This window comes from Astatotilapia calliptera, chromosome 2 (assembly GCF_900246225.1).
Source record: "Astatotilapia calliptera chromosome 2, fAstCal1.2, whole genome shotgun sequence".
In the NCBI taxonomy this organism is placed as follows: domain Eukaryota; kingdom Metazoa; phylum Chordata; class Actinopteri; order Cichliformes; family Cichlidae; genus Astatotilapia; species Astatotilapia calliptera.
The window spans coordinates 22,454,594-22,476,787 of NC_039303.1; the positions used below are offsets into that span (position 1 = coordinate 22,454,594).

The 22,194-nt window shown below is 44.5% G+C and overlaps 1 protein-coding gene across 1 annotated transcript in view; it reads right to left on the reverse strand.

Moving 5' to 3' along the window:
* The window catches only part of tenm1 (teneurin transmembrane protein 1), a 191,314-nt gene extending 173,870 nt beyond the window's left edge, over window positions 1–17,444 (reverse strand). Inside the window, exons 1-2 of the mRNA XM_026188289.1 lie at window positions 16,963–17,444; window positions 990–1,262 (exon numbers count right to left, since the gene is read on the reverse strand). Of these exons, the coding sequence (XP_026044074.1) occupies window positions 990–1,206 (217 nt within the window). The 5' untranslated portion in view covers window positions 1,207–1,262; window positions 16,963–17,444. The remainder of the gene's footprint in view (window positions 1–989; window positions 1,263–16,962) is intronic.
* Window positions 17,445–22,194: the final 4,750 nt, after the last annotated feature.

Consider the following 22,194-nt stretch of genomic DNA (forward strand, 5'->3'; position numbering starts at 1 on the left):
TCGTGCACCTTACCATATGACACTGATGGCAGGGGATGTTGTTTGTTATGGAAACAGAAAGGCGAGTAACTGCTGAAAAAGGCAAGTGCTCTTTTGACACCGCAGTGTCGTGGAATATATCGAGGCAGCATCATTATGACTAATGGCCATTGACAGGTTGCCGTATGGGCAAACAGGACGACAAAATCCATAGCAGGTGGCATTCAAACCATGAAATCCCTGGAGCGGGCCGCTTGTCAGGAGTTGTAACCGTTATGAATGGCTAATGTCGCTTGTTAGCATGGTGGGTAGGTCTTGCAGAGGAGCACAAGGTTGAGATAGTGGAAAGAGTATCTATTGATCACCATGAACCCTGCACAGTGGCGTGCTCCCGATGAGGTGCTGCTTCTCTTTTAACACCACACATGACCTGCATAAAGGCCATCCATCACAGCGCATGCTGGCCCATTTCTCCTCCTGTCACCAACAGGGAAGACATTTTTCGGTGTGTACGTGTCGGGGTGTGTGTACGTGTCGGGGTGTGTGTACATGTCGGGGTGTGTGCACGCGCGTATATGCAAGCGTGTGTGCATGTATGCGTGCCTCTGTCTGCCCGTGACAGTATCTGTGTGTGTGTGTAATGAAGGGTGGTGTTCCACCCCAGGTGAGGCCAGAGAGGTTTGGGGTTGACCTAGTTTAGCTGTGGGAGAGAAATATCACCTCCGTGGAGAAGAGGTAATTGGCTGCCTCCGACTGTCCTTCTGGCTCATTGTGGACTGTAATAGGTAATTCACAGAGGTCTTTTTAAAGACCTCTGTGTGTGTGTGTGTGTGTGTGTGTGTGTGTGTGTGTGTGTGTGTGTGTGTGTGTGTGTGTGTGTCTGCCTATCTTTTGGTGCCAGTATCCATTTGAGTACACATACAGTATCTTTGCAACCGCGGACGTATATTTCAAGGTAACTATATCCAGCCTAAGCATGCCCTGATAGCATGATAAGCGTGACCTTGTACCTTGTTGGGGTTGGCTGTAGTTGCTCTGCCTTTCCCGATGTGAACCGAGGGTGAGGCGAAGCTCGTGTGTGTAGTCAGGCAGGGTCTCGCGTGATGTGTAGGAGCGGTGATGGGTGCGCCCATCCTCACTCTCATCGGATGAGCTGGTGTAGGACATCTCCATTTCATGGCGCCCCTTAGACAACGGCTGGTAGGGTTTGCTGTCCATCTCCTCCATGGCTCGCAGGGCTCCACTTTAGTCACTCAGCACAGCCACAGCACAGAGCACAGAGTCTGGAAGAAAACGAGGCGGGTGAGACGCAGGGCAATGGGGTAGAAACAGCGAGGAAGGGAAAAGGGCAGCAGGGAGAAAGAAGAATGGGCCAGCAGTGGAAAATGAAAGGAAACAGGGGATAAAACGGACAGGGGCAGAGGAGAAAAATAGCGCAAAAGTCTATTATTGAACACAGTGGAACAGTATTGCAACATCTGCTCATTCCAATTACAGCAGACATTCATAAACAGCATTTGGCTTCTTTCATATTTCACACCAAAGGTTGCTCCAAATCAATACGCTCAGAAGGGACCGCGATGGTAGCCATTATGTCCGCACGTGTTTGAAAAAAAATTGGCCCAAATAAAGCAAAGCTTAGTGTTCTGTCAGTTGCGGTTTCTATTTTTCCTCTCGCTACTTTAAGCTTTATCTCTCTTTTACAGACGAGCATTGACAAGCTACGAATAAATCTACAAATTTGTCGCTGAGAGCCGTGTCTCTCACTCTCATTAAACGCTGTGACTCACCAGATTCTGAAGTAATGATGAAATGCTATTAGAAGCCAGTCTTTACAGTGTCATTGCCCTCCCGAATGGAGTAATGATAAATCAGCTCTTTTGGCTCTATTCAGCTCCGATTCTCTTGTTCTTCTTTCAACCACATCAAAATCTGCTTCCGATAACGTCCATCGCTATATACTTATACCGCCAAACTAATGATTGATTGGGACGACGATTAGAGCACAGAAGACGTGATTAGAAAATACTTCATTCATATTAGTTCTCTTTCATCGTGCCCTGCTCGAGGCCTTTCCAGCCTATTTCCTGCAGTTATAAAGCTTCTAAATGGAGCTTGAGAGGGTCATTGCTCATAGAGACAAAGTGCTATGGTATTGACCTCTTCAGGGAGTCCTGTAGTCCATATATCAAAGCCATTAGAGCGTGCCTGCTCAATACCTCAGAGATCTGCGGCATAGGGTGATCACCACCCGCCTGATACAAGTTTACAGCTGACCTTTCTACCACTGCAGTAACGCTTTTATTCCACCTGAAAGCCTCCCTAGCCTGGCCTTGCACTCACCCTCCTCATCCCCTCCATGCATGCACACACACACACATGCAGACCACCCACTGACCTCTGACTCGCGCATTCATCTTGCACACACCCCCACCCTAAAAGCTCACCACTAGCCTTTGCTTGCATCCATCTTTCCCCCTTTAAGCACAACAGGGCCTTTTAAAGTGCACAAGAGCATTTTCTGTGCAATTATCTCACTTCTCAGTCCGTACAGTAGCGTACAGTAAGCTTCTCCGGATTCACTCGCACGCATGCTTGTGGTTCTCTCTGCAATCATGATGCCTTTGGTTTTGATTGGCAGAAGTTATTGCAAGGAATCAAAGCCCGCTATTATCTCAGCTGCCCTGTCAGAACGGGATTGACTGGTGTCACCTTCTCTCTGGTACGGTGAGGAGCGAGTATACATTACCCTGTGAGCTCTGAGCTTGCTTCAGGCACTGACTGCTGTCTGTCTCTACAGAGGCTCTCTGTCCCGTTTTATGTCTGTCTTACATTTACACAGAAAAATGAAAGACTGCAACGCGGCACAAAGGGGCATCATCTTGTTCCTCCGCCGCGCGTTTGAACTCGCACAGATGGTGTAGTGAACATTGCTCTTAATAAATGTAGTTGCGCTTGTATGTGACATGTATAATTCCCTCTTTCTTGTACCGGTCCACCTCTGCTTTCCCTCCTCCCCGCTCTTCCCCTGCCTCGCACGCTCTCCGCCCTCCACCTCGTCCTTCGAGGCTCCTGCGTTTAGAGAAGTAAGCCTGCTGGCGGGGGTTATTCCTGCTAATTCTAGCCCACAGTAGGGTGCCCATTAGGGGGGTTGATTCTCGGTTTTGATGTTGAAACCTGGAGATTGTTTCCTAGAGCCAAGCTTGCTTCAAACAAGACACAGGGGCGTTCTCTAGGACAAGTCAGCATGTGCCACCTGAGCTCAACACCAGGCGAGATTCACAGCTGAGGAATAACCACCTTGGGGCAGAGTGGGCACATTGGCTCAGCTACTGGCAACTCTTCCAAGAGAAAAAGCACAATTGCTCTGAAAAGGTCCAAAGATGTTGTTATAATTAGCTCCGTGCTAGAGTAAATTTTTAATATAGGATTCTTTCAGACCATCCTTACAAGGTTTGTATCATCTCTCATCATTTATTTATACACTTGTAGAACACGGGACTACACGGTGCATTTGTTAAGCTAAGTGCTTCATTGTATCACCATACTGCCAGTTACTAAAAATGATCATAGTCTGATTGCAAATGCAAAGACAGACTGACTGGGAGACTGTAAAAAAAACGTATAAGCTATAAGATATGTGTCACAAATCGATTATGGGTGAATATTTTTATGCACTGAATCTCTTATTATTCAGTGAATAGCATAATAAACGTGTTTCTGCTATGAATGGAAAGCAGTGATAAAATAGAAATAGAAAATCTATTCTCACTTGTTAGATAGACACAAACAATATGGGAAACATATGGGCTGTTGCTAAGGTGATCAAGCAGCCTGCATCTTAGGAGGAGGAGCTATGTATTTAGTATAACTTTGAATTTAGTTTTAGCTGTTCTGGCAGCCAGAAATATCTCATTTTTGCATTCTTCATGGTTGTTAATGTTTTCATCGGTAAGGAGATTATAGGCCTTGACCCTGGAGGTACATTATCACTATCTGTTTGAAATGAACACTGAGCTTTTTCAGTGTGTCAAAAGCAGCCACAATCACTGTCTTTATTTCACAAACAGCAACCCTGGAGGCTGAAAAAGGAAGCCAAAGTAGAGATGCCAAAATTCACAGTTCACTTGAAGCAGGCTCCAAAAGTGAGTCAATCTCCGTAGTCTTCAATGTTAAAAATGCTGAACCTTAAAGAGGAAATTATTGGGATTACAGTCTGGAACAAAAATCGTATTTTTTTGTTCCCATCGATAATTTGTTTTGCATCTCTGCAGCTATCAAGGATTATGCTTTCTTTTTTTTTTATTAGGTTTTAAAGTTAGGGGCGTGGCCTCTTTGACAGACATCTGGATGCTTCGTGTGGTACAGCTCATCCATAAACTTTGTGTTCCAGTTTTGATAGGTACAAGTATTTTATTTGTGTTTTACTTAGCACTGATGGTATAATTTGTATAATTATGGTCAATCAAGATTGCACCAGCTATGTTGGAGACTTCACGTTAGGTATGTTGTTGACTACTACCATCTTTTATACAAGGGGTCAGCAACCTTTAACACCCAAAGAGCCATTTGGACGCGATTTCCACGCAAAAGAAAACACTGGGAGCCGCAAATACTTTTTGACATCTAAAATGAAGATAACACTGTATATATTGTTTTTTTTTTTCACCTTTATGCTTTGTGTGAACAACTAAGGTGTGTTGCTTAAATCCATGAAGTGCTACAGAGAAAATTACATTTTATTTATGTAATTAACACATTTTGAACTCTTAAAGAAATATAACAAAAGGAAAGACACCCAGCTGAACTAAAATGATCCATGTAGCAAACAAAACCTGTTGAGAGCCGCCAGCCTTATATCGCCTTTGGGCTTTTGGAGCATTGACCCCAAAATAATTGGGGGGAAAAAGCACTATGCTGCTGAAAAATGAAAAATAGATATTTGCAATATTCTGCCTAAATATGTATTTTACCTAATGTGTGTGGCGGGGCGTGGTCTGCAGAGCCGCTGCAGGGGAGGCGGACGCACCTGAGCGGCACCCGCAATCGCGCCTCGCCGCCTTAACGTCTGTGGTCTCTATGCTGTTGTGTTGGTATGTGTCGGGCTGTGAGCTTTAACACCGGCTGTATGCGTACAGCAACCGTGTGTGAAAAGTGGTCAATAGAGAGATGCTGAAAAGCATGTTCATGCAAACATCGTCGGGCCTGCCGTGATATGTTTACAATGGGACTTCTGCTCCTGAACCTCTGCGCACAGCGTCTGCAAATCAGGGCTGTACGAAGTCACTTTCATCTTTACGCAGGACTGTAAGCTGTCGTCTGTGAGGCGTGAGCGGTGTTTGTTTTTAACATAGTTCACAGTGGAGCTGCTGACATGATGTGGATCCGAAGATCCAGAATTGTCTTACCTGGGGTTGAAAGTCTCAATAAATGCACGGCAAGTGTGACGCTTATTTTGAGCGATTAAGAAAATTATAGAATATAATTTTATTTTTATATTCCAATATCACAATAATCTTCCAATTTAGAACTACAAGTTAAAAAAGAACTAACATAAATAAAATACACTTCAGCTAATTACTTAAAAATAATAATTTATTTTCCCAAACCACGCGGAGCCGCACTAAAAGGAGCCGCAGGTTGCCGACCCCTGTTTTATACAGTCTACTTGATTGTACAGCAAAATATACTGCTTAAAAATGTAAAGAACACCTTTTAATCAGAGTAGAGCATCAAGTTGATTAAACTTCTGGGACATTGATCAGTTAAGTAGCAGAGAGGGTTGTTAATCAGTTTCAGCTGTTTTGGTGTCAATGAATTTAACAACAGGTGGACTAAAGGAGCGACAAGGAAACAACCAGCTAAACAGGAATGGTTTTACAGGTGGAGGACACTGACTTTTTTTTTTATCCTAATCTTTTCGGTTTTTTCACTAGTTTTGATAGTGTTAGTGTCAGTGTCACTACTAGTAACATGAGGTGATATCTGGACCATATAAAGGTTGCAAAGATAGTCCAATTCCTCCAGGGTGGCACAGTCTCATGAGTCTGGAGGAGATTCCAGGAAACAGACAGTTACTATAGGAGAGCTGGACTGGGCCGTAGAGGGTCCTTTACCCATCAGCAGGACTGGTATCTGCTCCTTTGTGCAACGAGGAGTAGGATGAGCGCTGCCGACTACAAAATGACCTCCAGCAGATCACTGGTGTCTCTGACCAGGCAATCTGACACAGACTTCATGAGAGTGGCTTGAGGAACTCGTCCTCTTGTGGGCCCTGTGCTCACTCTCTAGTGCTGTGGAGCCTGACTGGCATTAGCCATAGAATACCAAAATTGGCAGGTCCACCACTGGCACCACAGATGAGAACAGGTTCACCCTGAGGACATGTGACAGATATGAAAGGGTCTGGAGAAGCCTTGGAGAATTTTATACTGCCTGTAACATCGTTCGGGATAACTGGTTTGGTGGTCGGTGAAGGTCTGGAGAGGCATATCCATGGTGGGACACGCAGACCTCTACAGGCTAGTCAATGACATCATGAGTGCCATTAAGTATCATGATGAAATGCTTGGACTCATTATCACACCCTACGTCAGTCCAATGGGTCCTGGGTTCGCCCTGGTGGATGACAGTGTTCTGCCTCATGTGGTGAGAGTCTGGAGGCAATTCCTGAAGGATGAAGGAAATGATCAAAATGATCTAGCCCCCATGCTCGCCTGAGCAAATCCAGTAGAACCCTTCTGGGAAATTTTGTTTTGGTCCACGGATGCTGCCAGGTTGCACTTCAAACTGTCCAGAAGCTCAGTGAGGCTCTGGTCCAGATCTGGGAGGAGATCCCCCAGGACAATATCCATCATTTCATTAGGAGTTCTCACATTATCAAGGATGCATGTGAGAGCCATACAAACTGCCGAGGACCATTTTGAGTTGTTACAATGAAATTTCAAGAAAATGGACTAGCCTTTCACTTTGATTTTGGGGGTTTCTCTGAATTCAGCCCTCTGTAGGTGGATAATTTTCATTTCCATCAAACAACGTGTCATCCTTTATTTCCTAACACATTACTCATCCATATCAGTATAGATATCCAGCACGACTTTTTCCCATTGAAATTTGACATTTTCAAAGTGCATCTATCATTTTTATTTGAGCAGCATGGTACAAATCAGAATTCATAGGTAGCATCAGTGTTGATTCAGTATGTGGGGACTACATCCTCCTTATTTACCAAACTAATACAAAGTGACAACACTGAGTACAACACAAGCATCATGTTGCTTTGTTATCCCCTTCCAGTGCTTATCCACTGCCACTAGCCATTTTTTCTATTTCTTATCAATCCCTCTTACACACACACACACACACACACACACACACACACACACACACACACACACACACACAGTGACACGGGAGTGATAATCCATGGCTACACAAATGCAATAATATCTAATGGGACCCTTCACCCACTTGATCCTCCGTCCTATCTATCTATTTATTCAAACAGTGCAGCCATGGACAAAATCTGCTTAGAGAAGTGATCGAGGCTCACATACACAACTTGCTTTTAAAAAGGATTTACGCTCCGAGTCTCCTCTGGAGGGGCGGGGTCCCTCAGATGTCCAACAGCAGCGACGATAACACAAACAGCACGGTCGAGATTGTCATGTGAAAAGGCAAGGACCATGAGGACAAGTCAAAACCGATTTTCGCTTCCCAATCTCAAATGAATGTGCTGAAGTCATGAAGCAAAAAGAAGAGAGAGCATGCAAAATGGAAAAAGAGAATGAGGCAGAGAGAGGATTGGGGCCAGGCAGAGGCAGTGAAATTGAGTTTCAAACTGGTAAATAAACAAGGAGGACGGGGAGAGCAGAGTGGCATCCAACCATATTAGTCCTCAGATTATTGATACAGTATCGTTCCAGGATTACATGCAGAGAAGGCTCTTATTTTCATAACAGGCCGGAGACCCCATGTGAGTAGGAAGCTAGTTTCTTTGTTAGCTCTCGCCTTTATACGTTTCCTTGAAGCTTGTTTGCACAGAGACAAGCTAATTCTGCTCGCTAAACAGGCCCGGCGAGTCACAGGAATGACGATGAGGAACCTTGAGAAAATATATTCATGCCACAGCATAGACTTATCGCCCCAGATGCTCCAAAGTGAAGTTATGACAATCCTGTCGCTGTTTGCAGGTTTTCATTTTGTCTACCATTACAATGGCTTAATCATCAGAAGCAATTGAGGCACAGTCTGTAGCTGCAAATGCAGATCCAGGCTACAGGTCCTACGGGAGTAAACAGTGAGCTGTCAGAGAGAGAGAGCGCTTCTCCTAAAGCGAGGGTGTATGTGTCTGTGTGTGTGTGTGTGCACCTCCTGTGTGTGTTTGTGGCTGTTTGCATGGAGAGATGGGAGGAGGATGTGTGTGCGTGTGGGGGGGATAGGGCTTAAAAAGCTATCTTCTCCATTCGTTAGCACCACCACGGTTCCTCAGGCATATGACAGGGACGACGATGACGAGCGGCCCTGAAGGACCCACAGGACCCTGTTATACCTAAACCACCCACAACACAACAAAAGAGTGCACCACCCACTGGGAGCCCTCGGCTCCTGCTGAGAGGAGGGAGGGAGGGATGAACGGCGAACAAGGATAAGGGGAGTGATGGATAGATAATAAGAGATGGAGAGATTTCACTATGAAAATGGGGAGCATTGAAGGATAGAGAGATTGCCAAGTGAGACATGGAGTGATAGAGGGTTTTAATTAGTGGATAAGGGCTAGCTATCTGTGGGCGGCAGCAGCACTCTTGTCACGTAGTTGTGCTTTCATAGCTGACCAAGCCTGAAATCTCTTGCTGCCGAATTTACCAGCAGAACACATACTGTAGCACACAAGCACACACACACACACATATAAATATATATAAATATATATATACATACGCATGCTCGGACACATAAACCTCAGCATACAGACTTTATTAGCTCCTGGGTTTGAAGCACACACACACTGACAATCATCCACAGATGGACACACACACACACACTCAGTGCCCTTGCGCCTACAAGTTCTTATAGCATTTCACGCTAGCTGACAAACAGCACACTTGAACACCCACATGCCACAGAGGCTCAACAGTCTTCACTGGCCTTCTCAGCAAAGACAGCATTGTGCGAACCCCGCTTGCTGTTCCTGTGTTGTCGTCGCAGTGTCTTTCACCATTCAGCCTCCGGTTCACCGTACGCCCTCATTATTCCGCACACCGTATAACCCAAGGTTAATGCATCTGCTGCATGTGGAAAGCAAGTCGTATAGGTGACACGTGTAGCCCTGCAAATCCTTGTTGTATTCCCACCCGTGTTAGAATGAGAGCATGACCAAGAAGCAGGAAATAAAGTCTGCGTGCGTCCGCTCACGGAGCAGATCGGCCCTTGTCAGGAGCTGTCAGGAGCTGTCAGGACCAACCTGGGCCATTTGACTATTTATAGTGGACATGGCTCAAATCCCATATCAGCGCTTCATGCCTGAGCAGTGTGGAGAAATCCATAAGGTCCTACACTATTCATGCTCTCTGAATGTGGCCTAGAGCAAGGGAGTAGCTAAGCTTTAACTTTTCAAAGCTTTCTTTTATATCTTGACTACAGTTATGACTTTTTTCTTCCTTTCAGATCTCGACTAAGGTAGCCCATAGTCTTTTTTGTCTCCCCCACTGCTTCTTTCTATTCACGCTCCGATCCTGCCCGTCTCTGATCTAAAGCCCTCTGCTGATTCCCTAGAAGGCCGGAGAGCAAACAAGAAAACACAAAATATGATGCAAGTATGCAACAGCACACATGTACTGTATTCACATCCACTTGAAGGGGCACACGGGGATTTGACCGCAAATACGCACACACACGGAGCAAGAGACACCACCCAAAACCACTTAATCAATATTCCTGACAAGGCAAAGCCTTATTCAACACATTTGATATTCCTCCTCTCTCGCAAGATAAATACATGTCACTGTCCTCCTCGGCGGACTAAAAGGCTGTTCGCACTAACTCGCTTTGCAAATAAAGCTTTACATCATGAGTGACAACCTCCTAAGCTCTCTGCATCAGCCACTGCTTGGAAAAAAAGCCTCTTTCAATAATGCATTTGACCGCTAAAACCCTCCCAACACCCAAAGCCAAGCAAAGTGGCAGCATTAGGGATGCAAAATTAATTGATAAATCAATGCCATTGATTCCTGAAATTGGATTTGGTGACTTGCGATTTAGACAGTATTTCCTGTGCGTCCTCACTCATGAAGTTGTTGATTACGGAGAAATGAGTGAGTAAAGAGCATTAGTCCTCCAGAGGAGCAGCTGAAACGATGTACTAGTAGCTGTTGAGCAGCCCAGCAGATTGATTTCTGAATGCTAAGTGGGCTAATCTTCCGTCTGCGCTGTTACAATTTGATGCTTCTCAGCCTCTGAAAACCAAGGAGCGTGTAAGAGGAGATCTTTTTCTTTCTTTCTTTCTTTTTTTTGCGGCACTCCCAATGCAAAAGTCCAGAGGGCTCCTGCTGCTCCTCAGATCTCTTCTCAGCCCTCACTTTCACTCTGATTCTCCTGGCGGCTCAGAGACTGAGGCCACGGATGGCATTCAGCAGCCTCACACAGGAAAATACTTCTCAACAAAGAGAGAAGCAGCTATTCAAAGACCACGGGACTCAGTCGGGAACAAGCCGACGTTCTCGCAATGCTCTTTTGTGAGCTGACGAGACAGAAGCGATGGGCTGAATACATCCCACCTATACGTCTGTTCAATTTATATAAACATATAAATCCGCCTCAAGGTTATGGCAGACAGTCTGTTTAACCATGCTCTGAGACAGACATAAAAATTTCGAGCTTTCACCAAGAATGAATGCAGGATTGTTAGAAATGTGTATTCAGCCCTAAAGGCTATAATATATATGTGAGACGCACAGACAGGCCATGGTGAGATGTAACAGCGAAAGAGAAGAGTTGCAGATTTCCAGATAAACAAATCACATAAATTTGAAATCAATAGCACACATACTGTAAAATGTATTTACAGTTAGGAAGTGGCAGAGAGACATTTGAAGCACTTTTTCCTTCGATATCTCAAACCTCCGCCTTGCTTTTTCATTTATCCTGCATCTTATTTTCCACTGCAGTCCTTTTTCTTTCTCCTTCCTCAAAATTTGTTAGGCAAAATCTGCAGTGGGCACATTCCTCACCAATTTGCATTTCTCATTTTGGTTCCTGTCAAATGAATCACTGTGTCATCCGAGCACATTAACGAGAACAAAATAAGGATTTTTTCCCCCCAGACAATTCCTTTTTGAGACCAAGGTGGGGATGACACGCGAGAGCATCTGGTAAAATTTCAGATTTCGGGATTGTTACGTCCGGAAACGTGATGTACAAAGCCTGGTTCGCATGAAAAATGGCTGTGCAGCTCTGCCGTTCTCTGGTTTTCTTGGAGTACATATTGCCTTGTTTTTTTTTGGTCTTCCTTTTTTTCACATCACTTTGCTTTGTGCAGTTTGGCTTGACATCCTGGCTTGCAATCAGCGAAGAATATGTGTCTCTACAGACAGAAGTCAATTTGGTGCGATGATGCACGCGCTTGAAATACATCCCTGAGTTCACGGTGGATCAAGTCTCCTCCCTGAAATTAAACCTGAACAATGAAAACAATTCACCTCCTCGCAAGGCACTGAAAAACACACCCAACCCAACCGTACTGTACCCTACTGTACATTGCATTGTGCAAAATGTGGCTTCCAGCAGAGATGCATCAAGCACCATTTTGGCGCTATTCATCTTTTCTATGAGTTAATAATTCATGATCATCTAGAAAGTAGAGCTATGAATATTACTGATGATACACATGAGGCTATTTACCAGTCAGCAGGAAATAGATGAACTCGTTTAGCGGAGAGATCTACAGTGTAATATCACTGTGTTTTATAGTGCTAAATAAATCATTTCATGGGCATGCAACAAAGCTACTGATGCAACTCATTCATATTGAGTTATTAATCACGGTCTTGAGGTGCAACTGTAGGTGTGTGACGTGCTGTTGAGCTTCATTGTGCGCTAATATGGAGCAGACGTGAAGGCGACTTAGTCTCCAGTTAGTAACTTGGCTAAACCATGGCTGTTTGCTTCACCCTCAAGGTGGATCGTGCGCAGTTTTTCGGCATATCTGACGCATCCAATTTCAGCCGGTACCCTCTCCTGATGGCTCCCGTGTCTGCAGGCGATAAGCTAGCCAGTGCCAGCTGCCCCTTTGTCCTCTGTGTGAACAAATGCAGGATATGATATAATTGGTTTAAACTTAATTATTTTGACACTAATTCCAAGATGTGGACCTGGAGGTGAAGGACAATTTATGTGGTAATAAATTGGGAAAGAAACAAAAATTGATTTTTCTTCTGCTAAAGTTGTCTGCTGACTGGATTAATAAAAGATTTTACAGTGGGATGCGTGTCCATGTAGAAGTGCTTTCTATGTGTGTCATTAGATACTGCATTGTCATTTTTTATGATAGTTCCAGTACAGCAATATCAGAAAATAAAATGCTGTCATGAAAGAAAGAATTACACCGAAATAGCTCAGCGATTGACTGAAATAACATTTATCTGCTAGGGTTAAAAGTAATTACTCAAGCAAAAATATTCCATATTGCGAGGTTATGGCTCCTTCTAACATTAACTTGTTGTTTTTGTATGTTTGCGCTTGGGGCTCTTGGGCTGACATTTAAAGGCATCACTACAAATTCTAAGAACCATATTTATTTATTTTTTTTAAAAAGCAAGAAAATGTATTAATAAGCGATGAAAAAGATTGTCTGCTGTATCCCTGTGTGTAATATAATTCAACATAAATATGCAAAATTAGGTCCTCAAACCTTAACGCGCACGTGCTAAGGTTTGAAATTAAAAATATTCTGACAGCTATCTCAAATTTCTGTCTAGGTGTGCGCCATCAGCGCTGGTCTTCACACACACACACACACCTCTTGACAAATTAATCTCATATTTTAAAGAGAGGTAGAGTGGGCTTGACCAGCCAGCCTCTCGTGGTTCGGATCCTTCTGTGTGCAGACTAGAAATCTGAAAGGAGGGGGACCAGGATGAAAGTGGAGTAGTGTGAAGGGAGGCTGTGATTGCATTTTTGTCATAGAAATCTCACATAACACCTGAGTAGTTATTGAACTGTACATAGTTCCTGACTGTTGCCCATAGCCCAATGGAAGACGACAAGAGAGAACAGAGGGCTGGAGATGCCAGTTGAGACTTAGCAGAGTACTTTAAAGAAGAGTGCCTCCGGCATATACTGTATCTATGCGTGTGTGTGTGTGTGTGTGTGTGTGTGTGTGTGTGTGTGTGTGTGTGTGTGTGTGTGTGTGTGTGTGTGTGTGTGTGTGTGTAGCATTGGCAAAGAAGGTGATTTTGGTTACTATTTCTATCTGTTTCTCTGTTGCTGTCGGTCCAGGTTTTGGTTTAGACACACACACACTCACTAGTAAAAAAAATCTTCAAAGCTTAATATGTAACTACTGAATTCTTAATAATGGTCAGTTACTAGAAAAATACAATACATGATACTTACTGAAGTAACATTTTGTGATATTTATCAATAAATGGCGACCAAATATCTAAGAGTTCAACTGTTTTGATGAATCTTGTTTTTATAATTAGCTGTTAATGAGTCTGCAAAGTCATCAACTGAACCATTTTCATATTTACTGCTTTTTTAACAGTAATCACTTTGGTGCCAACCCTGCTTTCTTATTCCAAGTGCCTGAATTGTCAAGTCTAAATGATGGGCTCACTATGTGAGGTTTTTATAGGGTAATTTGGTAGCACTATATTGCTTTTGTATTTCCTTTTTTCAAAAAAAAGAAAAAAAAATCACAGGCTGGCAATTTCCTTGCTGCAGAGGCCAACCACAGGCGAATGAATAGAGGAAACGCTAATTAGCACTGCAGGATTTGTTAAACAATTCCTCTTGAGGATGGAGCAGCATTGCAGCAAGAAGGTAAATATTTGAAGTTGTACAGTGGTTACATCTCTAAGTGTCTACGCTGCGTATGTGTGTGTGTGTGTGTGTATATGTGTGTTTGTGTCTGCAAGTCTAGGGGTCTAGCACTCTGATTAGCTGGCTGGCGTGAGCGCTTTTACTTTGAAATTATCAGCCGGGTGGTGAACGCAAACGCATTTTATGCTTTTCCAGCAATTACATTCCTACTATATGATGGACATGCAGAGAGAGAGCGAGAGGAAGAAGAAGAGAGAGAGGGATAAAAACTCCCACCGGGCCACATTTTGCCTGGCTGCAGCACTGATTGTTGTACTCTATATAATAAACAACCTCTGATGCATTTCACATTGTCCTCTCGCTAATTCATGACCCCAATTTTATTAAAGAAAATGAGTTTTGTGGACAAACTTGTGGGTCAGAAGGGAAGATTGTGAGCGATTCCATGGGAGAGGGGAGCATTACAGTGCCAGGGGCTACTGCATTCCTGGAATGAAAATTCATAAATAATGCAGAGCTGGATAACAAAAAGAACTCCCCCGCTGTCTCGCACAGCACTGCACTATCCAAAGGCCATGCAATATCACTCAAATCTCAGAAAAACACAAATTATTGGAAGTAAGCGAACAGTTTTTTTGTTTTGGGTTTTTTTTTTTGTTAGTGGTTTCTTGACACAGGACAATGGGATCTGCTGACAGCCGAGGCAAAATGCCAGCATCCTAACAATCGGCACTCGGGGCCCAAATTGTCAGGAAGTTGCACTGAAATAATGATGTGACTCCAAGCCAAGGAACTAAGCAGCTATTTTGGATTTCCAAAACACCATATGCACCGCCCGCTTAAGAACAACAATTGTGAAAATTAAAAAGTGCAACAACTGAGGGAGATAATTAGCACAGCGACAACTGCTAACTGCTGCTGAGAGTGTGTGTGTGTGTGTGTGTGTGTGTGTACGTGTGTGTGTGTGTGTGTGTGTGTGTGTGTGTACGTGTGTGTGTGCTAGCTCAAGTTTAAATGTACAATCTGGAATATCCGAGTGATTGAAGGGTGGTGTGGTGAGTTGGTTGACTGACAGGAAGGCCTTATCAGTGGTGTGTGCGCAGCATTTAATTGCTGAAGTGACATTTCAATTCAAAGGCCTGTCCTGTGGTTGTTAAGGTGTTGCCATTATGGGTGTGCCATTTAAAAAAAATATGCACTTAATCACTGTTGATCATCGCGGAAGTACTGAAAGTCATCTGCATGTATGCGAATGACAAGAAGGCCGCCACCACGACGCGAAGCCAATCTACACCAGAGCACCAACCATCAACCTCTGCTGGTCCAGTGCATGCACATCATCTCCCTATGACTAATGTGACTAAAAGAGTGTGCGTCCATATGGTGAAGAAGAGAGCATGTGTGTATGTGTGTTATCAAGCCTCCTGTACAAGATGCACTCTATTAATCACATGGAGCTGAGACAAAGTGCCTGATTTTTATCATGACTATCAATAATGTGCAAGCCGAAGAAGAATAAAGCACAGCTACAGCTTCGTTGTGAGCAAAGCCAGGTAGGGCAGTGACACAGGAGGGTTACACCGTGTGACAAAAATCCCCACAGTTCAAAGCTTGCAGCAGAAGCCACACCGGGTTGGTTTGCTTTTGTTGTTTTCTTTTTTTTGAACACTCCAAAATAATAATGCAGGAATCAGGTATGCCAGATGGGTGAAACAGTCCAAACACTAATGCAGCTCTCTGAGAGATGTGTACAGTGGCTGTAGTGGGTGATGCATTAGATGCATGTATTAGAGATGCTGATGAATTATAGCTTATGATTAAAATGCTTTTGCCTCCCCTCAATCAAACAAAGCCAGATTTAATACCATCGGAAAAGATGTGGAATGAGAGTTCAAAGCTAATGGAATAATATATCTGGAGAATTCCTCAGAAATCTGCATTATTCATATATTTGTTTTCCTTATTTGTTGTTGTCTTATCTATGACTTATTTATTTATTTATTGGAAATGTGCCTTGAGTGGTTTACTCCAAACAATTATTTATAATCTGCTGTGAAGGGGAGAAGTGAGGAGGTCTAATTTAAGTCTCTCAGAGCCTATCCATCTCGGTGCAATTTGCGCTGCCTTCACAATAATTATGATTTATCAAAATGCATTTGCCGCCTGTTAATTATTTACCCTCACACATTTTTAAACTGCGCCAACGTGGAAAATAGATATCACGCAGCTCAATAATTTAGGCCAGAAATTGCCTCACCAGCCATCCAGAAGGGCTAGGAGTTGACATGAGAGATGTAAAAATAACAGAGAAACACAGTGGGTCACGGTGCCTGTTGGACCTATACTGGTGGTAATGTCTAGCCCGGGCCCGGGTAGGCGCGTCAGAGAGATCTACACCCTCTGGATCTGATTGCTGATGGAGATAAAGCGGACGAGTCAGAAGTGGAGCAAAACACAACAACAAAAAAACCCCAACAACTCAAGGCTGTGAGTGTTCAAAACGGCTACGACACATACAAAGCTGGCAGCCTGCTGCTCCGCGCACTGTACTCGGATCGTCATCATTTAGACAGGTTGTCACACACACAGGCACAAAGTCTGCATCCCCACACTTCAAACGAGGTGCACTGGTTTTCATAAAAGCCCAACCACACACACGTACACAAACACACTCACATACACACGCACACACACACGTTTATATACTCTCCCCCTCTCTGCGTGTCTGCCTCACTCTGTCATACACTGCACACACACGCGCGCACAGACACGCACAGGTCATAGCACTGCACGGCGCATCAGAACAGCTGATAATCACCATTCCCGTGAAACTCACGTTGTCTCGGCACCCGAGCCTCGTTTAGCCAAGCAGCACCGTAGCCCGATCTCCCTCCCCCGCTTAATGAGCCCACTAAAAAGGCCAGAACTGAACGTGCCGCTTACCTTCCCGACGTAAAGACATCCCTTTAGTCCGATTCCGTGCTATAAGCAGCCTGCAAAAGCCGAAGTGTGTGCTATCCCCCCTCCCCACCACCGGCAGAAATGTGACTTGAGCTCCGGTTAAAAAATGTGGACGAGACACCCTCTCTCCGCGGTCTGGTTTCGAGGCGGCGGTGCTGATGATGCTGATGATGCTCGCTGAAATGCCGATGGAGGACGACGAGACGATTTTGCGCGGGGAGGAAGGGATCTCCTCGCACGGGGCTGTGCGCGAGCCAGCTCCGCTGTGCGGTGTGACAGGGATCCCGGCGCGGTGCGTTTAGCCGCAGTTGAACCCGATGATGCTGTTGCTGGTGAGGCTCGGTGGTGCTATAACAGTATCCCTGGATCATACCACCGCACCGAGGAGAAGGGGGTGTGGCACAGACCGGCCACAGACACAAACACTTGCAGGCGTCAGGAGGTCGTCTGGATCACTAGTCAGACTCGTTCAGGTGGTGCCATATGGCTGCACACCGTGGTCCTGCGCTGGAATGCTGACTCATTAAGACGAGGAAAAGTTTCGCTTTTTCATCCGGTCCCATGGAGCAACAGGCCCGAGAGCTGCAGAGGTGCAATTTCACCCCCACCCCCCATAAAAAAAAACCCATTATAAAAATTATACAAAAAAGTATAAATAAAATAAACTCCATGTTGTTGCGAGGAAATATATAGGACCCAAAGAAAGCCTTAAAAATCAACAGCATTCACTTCAATTACTTTTAAGCAGAAGATGGAATATGGCATTAATTTATGGCTGCAGTGGGCCTGGTGTGTTATTACACCTGCACACCATCTCATAAGATGTGTTTTTCTTTGCTAAATTAGCCACCTAATGATTCTGACCTGTGCTCTATGTGCGATGCATTGGAGTGGGTATTTACAGCCAGCCTGCTACAAACAACTTGTGAATGACAGGGGTTCTAATGATGCAGTTTATTATTTCCCCAAAGCGCTGTACGCGCGGGGCTACAAACAACCATTTTGACAGCTGCTTCAGTCTACCCGCCTTTCAGCCTGTCTTGCTATATCCCCCCAACACAACACAGCAGTATGCATCTTTTATCAACAATAGTTTTTGGCACTTTTCGTCAGTTTCATCGGCCAGTCCGCTCTAAACAGTTCCGCCCCACCCCCCCCCCCCCCCCCCCCCAAGGGGATGAGGTTATCCAAGAGGAGACCTCAGTGAGGGGAAAAGATCTCCAGGTCCTTGTCCGTTTGATGTTAACTGTGCCTGGCTGGTGCAGAAATGACCAGTGTGTGTCAGTGTGTCAATATGCAGCTGCCTGGTCACTACAGGACCATGCTCCCTTTAACTGCGCAAGACTCTAAATGGATTTTGATCAGGATTCAGAGGGACTCCCCCCGGATCTCTAAAGGTGCTTTCTTACACTGTGGAGAACAGTGCGTCTCTCTAACTCCCTTATTTGCCTGCAGAGTCCTAATGGCAGGCACATTACACCTCCGGTGGCTGGGTAAACGCTCTTTTAAAAGAGCACTTCCTCTTTTTGCCTGACACATCTCACTGAGACATCTCCTTGACAACCAGCTCATTGCAGAGATTTGAAATGTCACAGTGTTTTACTGTGATTCTTTTTGAACATTATTGTCTATGGAGGAGAGCGATAATAGATGTGGAGAGGGGGTGGTTGGGTGGGGGGGGGGGGGGGGACTGGCCTTGCTATACAGGAGAGACTTATTAAGGACAGGATGACACAAAGAAAATGAAAGTAATGTTTTATAACTAGCCCTGGCGTACAGCTATGATACAGTGTATCTAATACACTTCATGCTGGGGAAAGTTTTTGGAGCAAAGTCAGACAACATTTTATTTGATAATAAGGCTCATTAGAGCCGCAGAAGCTGTATGGTGCTGGTTAGAGTGCATTTCAGACGTAATGTCAGTTGCATTGAATCTGGTGTCACCGCATTATAGTTAAAGTGACACGACCTAATTAAACAGTATCTCATCAGATACTGTTTCGACCAATGCAGTTGGTCGAAACAAAAAAAGATGAGCTTGTTCTCCATAAGACCATGTTTGCTCATCTAATTATTCCTGCCCTATTTGGAAAACATGGAAGCTCAGCTGGGGTGTACAGGGAGGAACAGCGAGCACAGAGGTGGATTTAGAGGTTCATAAAAGACGATGTGAGAGTCTAAAGAGAAAGCAACCGCTACTGGTGTGAATGCTAAGATGGTAGTCTGGCAGGAATCACTTTAATGGGAAGTTGTCCGCAGTCCTGCCACCCGTCCTCTCCCCTTGATTACGAGCATGCTCATCCCCTATGACACATCTATTAAAACCTGCGTGCTCGGGGTACGTTGCACTTCACATGCTGTCATGAAACAAGGGCTAGATCTATAATGCAGCCTTGCCTTAAAGCTACTTCAAGCCTTAGCACTGATATTGGATTCCAAGTATCCCTGCACTACTTCACTTCACAGCTGGAGGCAGTTTCCTTGAGCATTACTTAGTCTCATACATGCAAACTGCAAAGCCAACACAGCTTCTACTTCTCGGAACTCTTTGCTCCTTGTGGGCTGCGTTCGATTGGCCGGTGATCAATCTTTCCACCACGGAAACCAAAAAAGGCAGCCGTTGCACGTTGCAACTAGAAACTAACAATTATTCTCTCAATAGTTTGTAATTCTCTCTGTTGATTATCTCCTTTATTTTCCCCTCAGTGTGGTTGCCTCTTCCTGTGCAGTCTTCTAAAAATATTCCTTCAATTTTCTACAATTTCTCTTATTTTTCTGCTTTATTTCACCCTCATCTCTCTCTCTCTCTCAATCCCCCTGCCTAGCACCATCCTCTCTCCAGGGTGACGTTGCTGAAGGGGTTTCTCTCATTCTCTAATAAGGGATCTTGGATCAGTGCTGTCAACAATGCTCACCAGCTGCAGCAGAGATACAGTATTATTCTGCCCTTGCAGTGGATGGCCTGATCTCGGGGGACGTTAAGAGTTAACTGGGGTATTCTTTCTCCGGAAGGGTGTTAGGGATGTGCTCCATCACTCTTTCTCCCCTCTGTTCTCCACCAGTGCTCCAGCATCACCCAGTCAGCCATACGCAGCTCGAGTATCTCACCGGAGACAGAGCCAACCATTTATTGAAATCTTTTTTTTTCTCCTCTTTTAAATGACAGAGCTGTGACCTTTCCCGATGCATACGCTTCACGACCATAAATTCTCGCAGATTTCATTTTACATTTCCTCCAAGCATTCACAACCAAATTAACACCTCCACAGCCTTCAACCTACAGGCAAGAATACAGTATTTTCATCTTCAATTATTACTTCTTTTTTTTTCTTCTAAAGACAAAAAAAACTTTTCGATAGCACTTCAGCACTCTAGAAAAAAAGGGGGTGGTATAATCTGTCCTGAAAAACACACACATTTTGACAGCATCGTCAAAGCCTGTCCTTTCCTAAGCCTGTCATCTGCTTCCCATCGAGAAAAGGAAAGGGGAAGAAAAGAAGTGAGCATGGAGAGGTAGCTATTGATTAACCAACAACAGTAAGAGCCCTAATGTGTGAGCACGGTGAACCAGTTTCAAAGTGTTGACAGATGAAACAGCTATATAACCTCACCCAGGCGACACATTCTCCTTCAAACCTTTCTCTCATAATTAGTCATATCCCTGAAAGGGCATGACATTAATAAATTCCACTTCAAAATCCACATGTATAAACTGAGCAGGATTTAAAAGAAAGCTATATTTTTAAGCAGCACTGCTCTGACATTCAATAGCTAGTGAAGAGCGAGGAGGAGATTGCACTACAGAGGACGCAGAATGATACAGGGGGAGGACATCACTGCACCAAAGACGGGCTCCGAGCACGTGATGCAGGAATTATTGATTTATAAGGCATATCTTTATCCTTACAGTATGCATGAAAGCGAAGAGAACATCAAGAGCATCTCTCAATCACCTTGAGCAATGGAATCAAGTCTTTGTTCTGGGCTTAACAAAGCTTCAACACACACACGCACACTCTTTGGTCCCAAAACCAAGGCTAAAAAAAAAAAGCTTTTTACTTTGGTCCCCTAAAATCTGAGGATTGTTCCCAAAAGGATCAAAGTGTATATGTATGTTTCAGCAGCTTTTGTATTTAAGTGTGTGTGGCGTTGAGTGCTTTCCTCAGACTGTGCAAAAAGCCCTCAGATACCGAACGCCACCCTAAAGCACGGGCACTTCTCCTCTCCTCCTTTTATCACTGTACACTTCTTGCACTCGCTACCCTGCTTACCTGTGACAGGCGCTCCTTTCAAAAGCACCTCATTGCATTTCAAACGCCAGTAACTCCCACTCCCGTTTCCAAGACTCCCACGCAGACGTACGCGCACGCAGCTGTCAGCTGCCCAAATACTGTATATCCCCTGGCCTTCCCTCCCACCCCTTCCTGAACTAACTCCTCCACAACCTCGAGTTGTTGAGAAAATAATATTTTATGCATGCCACAGCAGCCCACACACAGACACAGCTTATGAAAGACATACCGAGCCTACTTCGCTGCCAACATTTGTGTGAGTGTCGTGCGTGTCTCCGTCTGCGCTCACGTATATTTGTGTGCTGCTTGTTTTTATATGCTAAATTAAGATGCACTTAAATGATGTTCTTGTATTTAAATGCAAGAACACATTGCGCAGCACTCGCTTTGCAGTGTCTCAGGGATCAATATACATTGTGCGGATGCTGTGTCTATAAAACTTAGAGGTCCAAAAGGCCACGGGAGTCTAGTTTTGGCATAGGCACCACATTCTCGGGAGAATTCATCACAGCAGCGGATTCAGATGGAGTCTGCCTACATACCTTAGCATTTGTCAAAACAGGAGAGGACACAGTACAATGAATTTGCATCTGTTTGAAGTGGTATTATTAATTCATGCCAATGAATGCCTGCATAAGGGAGACTGGGTAAAATCTGAAAGGGGGGAAAGTCCCAGTAAGCAGAGGGACTGTTTGATCTCGCTGCGTCTTCTTGTTCTTGTGCAGCTTGTTGAAGCTATATTGTTGTCCAAGCATCTTTATGACTACAGGAGGTGCCCCGTATTAGCCAAGCCCATTTGGGAACAACAGGCTGGTATATACGCATGGGCCTATCTTATTTAATCAGCATGTGTTGAGCTAAATGACAAGCCATTATCACTGACCACTCATTGACTACTGCTCAGTTTCTCAAACAGCCCAAG